Source organism: Panthera uncia, assembly GCF_023721935.1.
Source record: "Panthera uncia isolate 11264 chromosome C1 unlocalized genomic scaffold, Puncia_PCG_1.0 HiC_scaffold_4, whole genome shotgun sequence".
Taxonomy (NCBI): Eukaryota; Metazoa; Chordata; class Mammalia; order Carnivora; family Felidae; genus Panthera; species Panthera uncia.
Genome location: NW_026057585.1, coordinates 99371716 through 99383374, shown reverse-complemented (window position 1 = coordinate 99383374; position 11659 = coordinate 99371716). Strand labels below are relative to the sequence as shown.

Below are 11659 nucleotides of genomic sequence, written 5' to 3'. Positions count from 1 at the left end.
GGGGGGGGGGGGTCTGGACAAAGAGGGAGGTGGTCTCCGGAGGCAGAGCTCTTCCTGACTGACGCTGCCGACATCCTGTGGTTTGTGGATAATTACTTCTGTCTTTGGGACAGTGTCTCAGTTTTTAGGGAATTGGGCTGTGTGTTTAAGTTGCGAGAAACAGTGGCTATGGCAGAATGGAAAAAGGAACGCGTTGACTTTGGAGTCAGGCATGTCGATTGGAACCCTGACTACTGCTTCTGCGTCAGGTGACTCGGCAAGGGTCCAGACCTCTCTGGCGTCATGATGATTCCTGCTTTGTAGGGTTTGGAGGACTCAGGAGATACATGCCTGACTCAGTAGATCGTATCAGTGGTACCTTAGTTACTCAGGTACCGAGAGGCAGTATACCACCGTAGCAAACGTGCACTCTGGAGCCCAGGCTCTGGTCCCTTTGTGAACACCTGCTTAGACTTTACCAGCTAGGTGACCTCGGGCAAGTTTTCAACTCTGGTGAAGGACGTAATACTTGCCAGAGCATCTGGAACGGTGCCTGGCGCGTCGGAAGGGCTTAGAAAATGTTATTCTTGCTGTGTGTTATAAAAGATACATAGAAGTCAGTTCCTGCATAGAAGTCAGTTCCTTCCCTTCTTCGCGATGATTTCTGCTGGCATTTCTGCCCCCGGCTGTGTTCAGGTAGTAGTTTTAAAAGGCTCTACTATAAACAAGACTAAGGGTACCACGACAGCCACGTTTTCACCAATAGGTGGGTGACAGAACCACCTTTATAACATAACTGAAGTGCTTGGGTACGTTAAACATTAAATGTTGTTTGGCAGACCTAGGGTCTTAAAATTCCTAGCGTAGGTTATTCAGTTAACGTTGAATTTTGAAACCAGTAGCTGGTGAAGATACTTTGGTAGGTAGAGAGGTTACTCGTCACTGATTTTAGGTTTCTACAAATTCAGTGCTGACACAGTTGCGGAAAGAAAGATTAGAGCTCTAGACAAGCCAGAGAAGCCTCTTAATGTCTCATTTGTTTCTTAGTATTTTCTCTGCCTCCATAAATGGAATTTTAGCTTTATATTTTCTGTTTGAAGTCAGAGAGTTGCTTTGTGTAAGTACAGATTTATTATTTGAACATTCTGTTTAAAGGTCACCTTAGACATGGGGTGCCTGGGTAGCTTAGTTGGTGGAGTATCCAGCTTCTGCTCAGGTCATGATCTCACGGTTCGTGGGTTCGAGCCCCACAACGGGCTCTGTGCTGACAGCTCGGAGCCTGGAGCCTGCTTCCATCCTGTCTCCCTCTCTCTCTGCCCCTGAAAACGTTAAAAAAATTTTCTTAATTTTAAAAAGTAAAAAAAAATCACCTTAGACTTTATTGTAAATTCATTTTGAATTGCTTGACTCCATCTTTCACTTGGCACCTTGTAGGAGTCCGCTGAATGAATGAGGATGTTTTCGCGACCCGAATAAAAAAGACGAACCATAATGACAAAGATGTAACAGAATTGCAAGAACAAATTCACAAACTTCTCTTACAGGTAAAGTGAGATTTTAAAAAGCAAACACAAAATTTCCATAGTCGTGTTTTATTTTAACATTTGCTCATAGTGAAGTCACTTCACAAAGGTACACCGCAAGGAGAGAGAAATCTTTACCGTCTGCGTTCCAGGAGTTTTTGTTTTCCTGGTTGTTTTTTAAATTCAGTTTTATTAATCTTGTTCCTGACTGAAACGCACAGAACATTCTTTTAAGATCCCATTCTAAGCAAATCGAGTCATAGTAGGCAGGTAAGACAAGGAAGCTATTTCTAAATGAGAACATCCTTCTTGTATGTCCAACACTAGCCATGGGCTCAACTTCTGGGATTTGCCGTATTTTTTTAAACAATAATTCTAATCGTAAAGGATGGGGGCAGAGGGATGGCAGGTCTCAGCATCTCTGGTTACTCCAAAACAAACGTGGCAAAAACTACTTCTTGAAAGCAGATGCCAAAAATGATTTCTACTGGAGACCCAACTAATAAGCTTGCGAAGCGTTTACTGATGGTGTCACACAGAAAACCGTGCGCCCCGTAGCTTCCAAACCGTCTTTTGTAAAGTCTCTAGGGTTCGTGAAGGAAGTTCGTGGAAAAAAGTATGGTATTTAATTTGTTCCGCCTGTTCCAAACTCAGCATAAAGAACTACTAGAGTTCACTATCCTATTTTGTGACCTCTCTTATAACCATGTGGCTTTCTAAAGACTTGTTGTTCTAGAAACGTCCACCGGGCTAGAAAACTAGACTTTGCTTGCCCTTGAGAATTACCGAGCGAGAGAGGAATGTCTTTTTTGTCAGCCTCGGGCCGGAAGCATGGAGCTTCACCCACCGCACGTAGGATTTCGGAAGCGTTCACCTTCGCGTTCGGTGATCTCAGACACACTCTCGGGTGCCAGCCGCTGTGCCTGTCCCCTGGCGGCCCGCACCCCGTAACGCTGACACCCGGCCCCCTTTTCCCTTCAGCCGGTTCACACGAGCGCCTCCGGCAGCTACGGGAGCCCGGGCGGCAGCGCCTCGCGGGAGCAGCGCGTCGGGAGCGCGTCGTCTAGTGAGGCCGGCGGGCCCCGCGCCGCGCACGCGCACGGGGAGCCGGTACGAGAGCCACGTCGCGTCCGCGCAGACGCGCCCTCCACCCTCTGCGTCCTCGGAGCGCGTGTGCGCCGCTCCTGCACCTCAGCGCCTGTGACTTCCTGTGAGAGATTCTGGACCTTACTCGATCGCAGACGCCCTGCTTACCCCATTTTGGTTTGAAACAATGGCTGTTAAAAGAAAATACCAGCTTTGGAAGGTGATATTTGGGTTTATTGTACGATTTCTAAAGATTACCGTATTGCGAATAGACGTGTGTAAAGTCTCATTTGTACTGGCCGTGCCGAGGCTCGGGGAGGAAAGTGAGTTAACGTGGTCAGTGTGTTCTCGGCCGCCATGTCCTCAGAGAACCGGAAGTTACGTGTGTTTTGTTCGTGTCCCTTTTAAGGTACATGTTTATAATTTCTGAAGCACCTTCTCTCATTCTTTTCCCTCAGCTGACTTTGCAGCAGGTCTCCGTCCGTCTAAACAAAATTAAGAATCTCGGTCAGCAGCTCTACATTGAGTCAATGGCCAAGTCACCAGATAAGCAAGTGACGGCGATGCGCACAGGACGGCTTAGCGGTGAGTCAGCGGGGCAGCGCCCAGACCTCCTCCCACAGCTCTGCCCTCTCCTGGGGTGACGTGGGCGTGTGAGCAGAAAGCCACAGGCCAGTGCTGTCACCTTTCACCTTTCCTTGCCCGGGTGATGAGAGCAATAATGACAATGGCAGCAGCAAATACTGCTCGGGAAGCTAAATGGTATTAGAGTGTATTTCCGTGTATTTCCACTAAAGAGTTAATGTTTTTGGTAACACCAGCAGATTCATAGATTCTTCCGAATAAGGTATCTATAAATCAAAAAAGTTAATTAAATTTTTTTAAATTTTTTTTTGGGGGGGGGGGGGAGAAAGGGAGACCAAGAATCTGGGAAGCCAGCTTCGGGATCTGAGCTGTCAGCACAGAGCCGGAAGCAGGGCTCCAACTCACGAACTGTGAGATCATGACCTGAGCCGAAGTCCCACCTTAACAGACTGAGCCACCCTGATGCCCCAAAAGAGTTAATTTTAGAGTATGTTTCAGATTTTAAAAAGCACATTAACATAATAATTCTGTCATTTAGAACAAATGAAGAATATTTATGACCTCAACTGAATGTAAAATTGGGGATTTTTTTTTAAATACGTGTTTATGAGGTAAGGAATGTTCCTAAGGAATTGGATCAATCATGATGATTGACATTGTGTAGAAAAGTTAACCTACTGGCATTACATAGCAGAGGAAGGATCTATGATATAACGTAGAGACCAAGTTATATTAACTTTTTTAGTTTAGTTAGCTTTCCCTTCACTTGTCTTCCTGAACGTTAATATAACTTTGGAAGTCATCATAGGTTTGGTCACCAGAATATTATTAATGGTCTCTATCATTGTCAGATGTGGGTATTTACACAGTAGGGGTGAAATTTCTTCTCTAAAGTCAATAAGAATAAAAAATAATAATAGCTATATCCTTCGGTACTTGCCATGATTTACACAACAGAAACATCCAACCACTGCTCTTTCAGGTGGTATCACAGGGAGCCCTGAGGCTGCCCTCCCAATACAGCATGCCCAGTCCGTGGGTTTTTCTTGTTGCCTTGGTAGGAGGTTTAGCACTCTGCTTGTTTCTTTTGCTGTAGCTGTAAGGGCACGAGACAGAAACAACTTTTTTTGTCCCTTGAAACCATCAGATTTCCTATCTTAAGTATCTGACTTGCTGTATGTTATTATCCCATGTCCTAGCATTGGGACTTCTTCAGGGAGATTTGACGGCTAAAATTTGTACATTTTTTCTTTATTTAAAGAAAGTGGTCCACTTTGTGCTGCTCACTGCTGCTTAGGCCTAGGACCTCATGTTAGGGCCACAGTTTTTTGTCCTGACCTCTATATTTCTTGTCAGAGTGGAAATCCTTTCTTACCTTCTGCTTTGTTCAGTTTCGTATCACCCACCATTGGCCTGGAAGTGCCATCACTATCATGGTTCAAAGGCTGTATTCAAGTTGTAGCTAATTCTGTGCATTTATGATGCTATTCTAGAAATTGACATTATCCTACTACTTAGCTATATGCTGTATTTGACTCTGACACACATAGGACGTGTCTTTTGGGTGAGAGGGAAGATCTGCCATTTGATAGAGCTTCGGAGAACTAATGTTACTTGGGCATCTTGATTTTATTAACATCTCAAGACCTACAAGTTTAAAGAGCTAGTAAAAAAATCGTTATTACAACTTACTCAAAAGAAACAAGTATGCAGCTTCAAGATAATCTTATAATTTAAATATTAGAAATTGAGTAGAAATAAGTCCAGTCAAAAGGAAAATAGTAAGTAGTCATTGTGTACATAGCTTATGTACAGGGTGCCAGAGCCAACAAGAAGATAAGGTTTTAAGTTTATATTTTTACCTTTCTTATGAGGGCAGATTAGGCTTTGAAATAGAGGAAGATGGGAAATTTTCAAAAGTTAATATGGAAAGCCAAGGACTAACAAAGATATAAAGCCCTTTCATCAGCTTCATATACTGATGCCAGCTGCTAGAAGCAGCTAGAGAAATTGGGGAAAATGTTCCACTTCTGGGGTGGTAGTGCTTGAGGGAGAGATATTGATCGATGAACTGAACTCATTCAGGGTGAGCGTGCTTTGGTTTCTGCTCAGGGAGAGATGGAAAGAGCATCATTCCAAACTGAGAAGGAAAAAAGCCATATGGCAGCAAATTCATGAGCTTTCTTGAACATGTCAGAGTACTGAGGCTACGTGGCAACCAACAGGCCTAAAATCTAAGGGAGAAATGTGCTTGCAGGGAGAAGCGAGATCAAGCCCTGAGTACTGATGCACTAGCTGACGGAACTGGTAACTCGCAAGAGACAGGCCTCCAAGGCATAGTACCAGGGGAAGACCACAGGCTGCAAGTGGAGCAGATATAGGAAAAAACCCGAAGCTCTCTAGCGCACCAGCCACCACGTAAGTACAAAATGTCACTAGAGGAATTGGAAAGCTGTACCGATGTTGAATGAAACCATAGCAACGGCAGACCTTAGGCCTGGCCAACAAATTAGGTTAACTCGAACACAGACCCAGCAGAAGGAAAGGCATGCTAGTCTCCACTGTCCTACACAAGATACTCCGTTTTCAACGTATGAAGAGGCAAGGAAAAAAACTCCCAAGAGATAAAGCAGCCATCCGAACAAGAGGCGGATATGACACAGATGTTGGAACTACCCGACAGGGAATTTAACACATTAAAATCTATGGGACAGTGAGCAGCATGCAAAACCACATGGGTATCATAGCATAGAGATGGGACATAAAAGAAAGGATCAAAAAGAAATACTAGAGTTGTAAATATGTCTTGGATGGGCACTCAACACACCCAAAAAAGGAATCCATAAACTTGAAGATCGATACATACAGGTTATGTCAACTGAAACACAAAGAGAAATAAACATGTAGAATAGAGCCTCTAAGAACCTTGAGACACTATCAAATGATCTAACATAAGACTAATGGAATCCCAGAAGAAATACTGGAAATAACGACCAAGAATTTTCCACAGATAAGAAGAACACCAAGTAGCATAGATACAAAAAATAACCAAATAAAAACCTATCACAAGATAAAAACACCACATACTTGGGAAAAAAATACACCATGTACTTGGAAATATCATATTCCAATTGCCAGAAACAAAAGCAAAGAGGATATCTTGAAGGTAGCCAGAGGAACATAGACTACATACAGAAAAACAAGGGTAAGAATTACAATAGGCATTTTCTTTAGATGCTGGGGACACTAGAAAACAAAATGTCTTAAGACAAAAAATTGTTAGTGCAGAATTCCCTACGTGGCGGAAAGTATCTTTCAGAAATGAAGGAAATTGAAAGATTTCTTAAACAAAAACTAGGCGGGGAGTGTATTGCCAGCAGATCTAGTCTATAAGAAACGCTAAGGGAATTTCTAAAGGGGGAAGGAATATGGTACCGGACATAAAACTTGGATCTACACAAAGAAATGACAAGCACTGGAAATGGAGTTAATGAAGTTTTATTTTTTACTTATTTTTAATTGCCCTGGAAGGTAACCAACTAACGCAAAAATACTCTTCTGCTTTTGTGGTCTATGTTAAAATACTGCAAAGGATTGGGGGAGGCACTGGAAATGTGCTGCTGTGGAGGCCTTACATCAGAAGCAATATATTATTTGGAGGTAGAAACTGATTTCTAAAAGATGTACGTTGTGAAATTTAGAACAGCTATCAGAACTAGTTTCTAAAGAAGCAATAAATGTCATTTGACGAGATAAAGTGGAACTTAAAACATTTAAAGCAAAATGAGGCAGAAAAGAAACAAAAACCCAGATGGAACAAGTGGAAAACAGCTAGCAAAGTGGTACACTTTAATTCAGCTATATCCATAATCACATGAAATGTGAATGGTCTCAATATACCAGCTAGAAGACTGACATTGTCAATGGGTGAAAAAACGAGAGGCATCTGCGTAGTATCTACAAGAACCCATTTTGCAAATAAAAATATAGGTTAAGAGCAAAAGGTTACAAAAGATTCATATGCTAACAGGAATAAAAAGAAAGCCGGAAAGCTGTATTAATGTCAACTAATGTAGACTTTAGGATCATGAACTTTAGCAGGGAGGGTTTCAGAGGGATACTGCATGACAACAAAGTGGTTGATTCTCTGAGAGCATGTAACAGTCCTAAAAGGTTATGCACCTAACATCAGAGCTTCAAAATACATGAAGCAAAAACTGATACAAGCTTTGAGAAATAAACAAATCCTCAGTGGTAGAGACTGTAACAAACCTCTCTCTAATTGATAAAACAAGTGGACAGAGATTTAGCAAAAGTATAGAAGATCTGAAAAACACCATCAAGATTGGCTTGAACATGTATGGAACATTCCAACCAACAACAACATACTTATTTTTCTGAAGGGCACATGGACCATTCATCAAGATAGACCTTATTCTAGGCCATAATACAAACCTTAACAATTTAAAAAATATATAAATCATACCAAGTATATTCTCTGACTTGATTAAACTAGAAATCAGTCACTGAAAGTTTTATCTAGAAAATTCCCAAATGTTTGAAAATTAGAGAACACATATCTGAGTAACCTACAGGTCAAGGTCTTAAAGGGAAGTAAAATCATTTTGAAAGGAATGAATTGAAAAGACAACAAAAAAAATTGTGGAATGAAGCTAAAGCAGCGCTTAAAGGGAAATTGATATAGCATTGATTGTATAAGAAAAAGAAAAAAGGTCTCCATCAGTAATCTAAGCTTTCTCCTAAGAAACAAGAGCAAGAAGAGCAAATTAAATCCAAGGTAAGCAGAAAGGAGGAAATCTTTAAAACCAGGTATCGATGGAATTGAAAATAGAAATAAGAGAAAATCAATGAAATCAAAAGCTGATAAAAATAAAATTAACAATCTTTTGGCCATACTTAATAAGAAAAGAAGACAGAAATGGCCAGTATTGGGAATGAAAGATCACACAGATGTTAAAGTGACTACAAACAACTCTATCCCCCCAACTTTGGTCTGTTATTTGAAAGAAACAAGCTATCAGAACTCAGTGAAAATGGGGCACCTGGGTGGCTCAGTTGGTTAAGCATTCGACTTCAGCTCAGGTCATGATCTCACGGTTCATGGGTTCGAGCTCCGCATCTGCTCTGTGCAGACAGCTCGGAGCCTGGAGCCTGCTTTGGATTCTGTGTGTGTCTCTCTCCTCCCTCCCTGACTCATGCTCTCTGGCTCTCTCTCAAAAATAAACAAACAAACAAACAAAAAAAGAACTCAGTGTAAAAGTAATAGGTAACTAGAATAGACTTCTGTCTACTACAGATACTGAATTTGAAATTGAAAACCTTACAAAAAGAAAACTAGGCCCAGATGCTTTCACTGGAGAGTTCTGTCAAACATTCAAGGAAGTAATAATTCCAGTCTGTACATAATCTTTGTGTCAGAAAATTGAAGACGGAAAAAAAATAGAAGAAGGAAGTTTGGGAAGGAAACTCCCAAACTCATTTTATGAGTCCATTAGTACTGTAATACTGAAACAAGATAAAGACAATTCAAGAAAAGAAGATTGTAGACCAGGATCCCTCATTAACATATTTGCAAAATCATCAAATCAAACTCAGCAAAGTATAAAAAAGACAAATACATCACAATCAAATATGATTTATTCTAGGAATGCAAGGTTGGTTCAATATGTGAAAGTCAAGCACTTTAATTCATCATGTTAACAATAAAAAAGACAAACCATCAGATTATTTTAGTAGATGGAGAAAAAGCATGTGACAAAATTCAACATCTACATATGATAAATATTCAAAAATGAGAAATAGAAAAAGAATTTCATTAACCTGACAAAAAGGCATCTATAAACACCTACAGCTAACATTATGCTTGATGGGAAGAGAATGCTTTTACCCTAACCTAGAGAACAAGCCAAGGGTATCCACTTACCATGTCTTAATATTAGACTGGAAGTCCTGTCCAATGTAGTAGGCAAGAGAAAGAAATAAAAGACATACAGATTGGAAAGGAAGAAATAAAACACTTTCCATTCACAGATGACATGACTGTCTACATAGAAAAATTCTAAAGGATCTACAAAAAAAAAAAAAATACTGATTTTAGCAAGGTTACAAGATACACAGTCCATGTGGAAGATCAGTTAAATTTCTGTGTACTAACAAGGAACAATTGGAAACAAATTTTTAAAAACTATGCAAAACTGAAATACTTAGATACAAAATCTAACAGAAGATATGAAATAATCCATATACAGAAAACTATAAAACATTGATGAAAGAAAAACTTAAAAGTACTAGGTGAATGAAAAGGTGTATCAAATTCATGATTTAGAATACTCCATATTGTTAAGATGTCAGTTCTCTCCAGGTTGGTCTGTGCATTCAATGTAATTCCAGTTAAACTCTCAGCAGGATTTTTTTTTTTTTTTTAGATATCATCAAGAGGATCCCCAAACTTATATGAAAAAATAAACTAAAATAGCCGAAACAGTTCTGAAAAAGAAAAGCAATGTTGGAGGACTTACTCTACGTGATTTCAAAACTTACTAATTAAGGGGTGCCTGGGTGGCTCAGTCGGTTGGGCGTCCGACTTCGGCTCAGGTCATGATCTCGCGGTCTGTGATTTCGAGCCCCGCGTCGGGCTCTGTGCTGACAGCTCAGAGCCTGGAGCCTGTTTCAGATTCTGTGTCTCCCTCTCTCTCTGACCTTCCCCCGTTCATGCTCTGTCTCTCTCTGTCTCAAAAATGAATAAATGTTAAAAAAAAAAAATTTAAAAAACTTACTAATTAAGACAGTGTGATATTGGTGAAAAGATCAGTGGGACAGATTAGAGACAAAACAGACTTACACCAGAGGTGCAAGGTCAAGTCAATGGACAAAGGATAGTCTTTCCAACAGATGGTACTGAATGATTAGACATCCACATATATTAAAAAACTGAACCTCAACACATAGCTCACATGCTATACAAAAGCTAATTCAAACTTGATTATAGACCTAAATATAAAACTTAAAACTATAAACTTCTAGAAGAAATCTTAGGAGAAAATCTTTGTGATCTTGGGTTTGGCAAAGAGGTTTTAGATACAATATCAAAAGCATGACCCATAAAAGAAAAAATCAATGAGATAGGCTGTATCAAAATTAAAAACTTCTCCTTGAAGGACATTAGTAAGACAATGAAAAGACAATATTTGCAAATTATAGGTACAATAAAAAAAATTCATATCCACAACACATAAAAAACTGTCAAAACTCGACAATAGGAAGATAAACAATCCGATCAGAAAATGGTCAGTGGGTGCCTGGGTGGCTCAGTTGGTTGAGCCTCCGACTCTTGATTTCGGCTCAGGTCATGATCTCACGGTTCGTGAGATTGAACACTTTGTTGGGCTCTGCACTGATGGCACAGAGCCTGCATGGGATTCTCTCTCCCTCTCTCTCAGCCCTTCACCTGTGCACATGGCACGCACACTCTCACTCTCTCTCAAAATAAATAAACTTTTTTTTTTAGTGGTCAAGAGATCTGACACTTTCCCAGTGAAGTACACCCAGATGGCAAATAGCATAGGAAACCATGCTCAATCTCAGTCATAAGGAAATGAAAACCACATGAGATACCATCACACACCAATTAGAATGGCTAAAAAGTAAAAGACAAAGTACTGACTATACCGAGTTGTGGCAAGAATGCAGAGTAACTGGAGCTCTCAGTGCTGAAGGTGATGTCAAATTGTACAGCACTTTTGAGAAGGTTGGCAGTTTCTTACAAACTAAACATTCTCTCTTTTGCTATATGACCCAGCAATTCCATTCTTATTTACTCAAACAAAAGAAAAACTCGAGTTCACACGTAAACTTGTCTATGTGTTTATCACACTTCATTCATGCTCATCAAAAATTGGAAACAACATAAGATGTCATTCACCATTTAGGTAAATGGTTAAACCGGTCCATCCACACAATGGAGTATTACTCAGCAGTAAAAGGGAAGGGACTTGATTCCTACAGCAACATATATGGATCTAAAATGCATTTTACCAAGTGGAAGAAGTCAAAATGAAAAGGTTACGTATTCTACAATTCCATTCTAGAAAAGCATTCTTTCTGCATTGACCACAAAGGGACAGCTGAAGGGAAATTTCTGAGTGATGGAAACATTCTGTTTGTTACTCTGGTGGTAGAAACACAACTTTGTGTGCATTTGCTAAAAGTCATGGATCTGCCTACCTCATCCCACCCAGAATGTAGAGGAAACCCAAAGTGATAGGAAGCCTGTGACAAATGAATCTAACTGCATCACAAATAAATGGCATTAAAATACTGAGGGTGTAAGGAAGAAAGGAGCTAAGTAACTTTGGAAATCAGTGTGTTAACTGGATACCCAAGGACTAAATACAAAATGCAAATGGACACGAACACCGTAATCAAGTTGATAAACTTGTTTCTTATCCGAGTATGGGTTAGCAATT

The 11659-nt window shown here is 40.3% G+C and overlaps 1 protein-coding gene across 1 annotated transcript in view; it reads left to right on the top strand.

Moving 5' to 3' along the window:
• PER3 (period circadian regulator 3) overlaps positions 1 to 11659 on the top strand; it is a 69204-nt gene that overhangs the window by 20791 nt on the left and 36754 nt on the right. Inside the window, 4 exon segments of the mRNA XM_049618173.1 lie at positions 1414 to 1426; positions 1428 to 1523; positions 2484 to 2612; positions 3047 to 3173. Of these exon segments, the coding sequence (XP_049474130.1) occupies positions 1414 to 1426; positions 1428 to 1523; positions 2484 to 2612; positions 3047 to 3173 (365 nt within the window).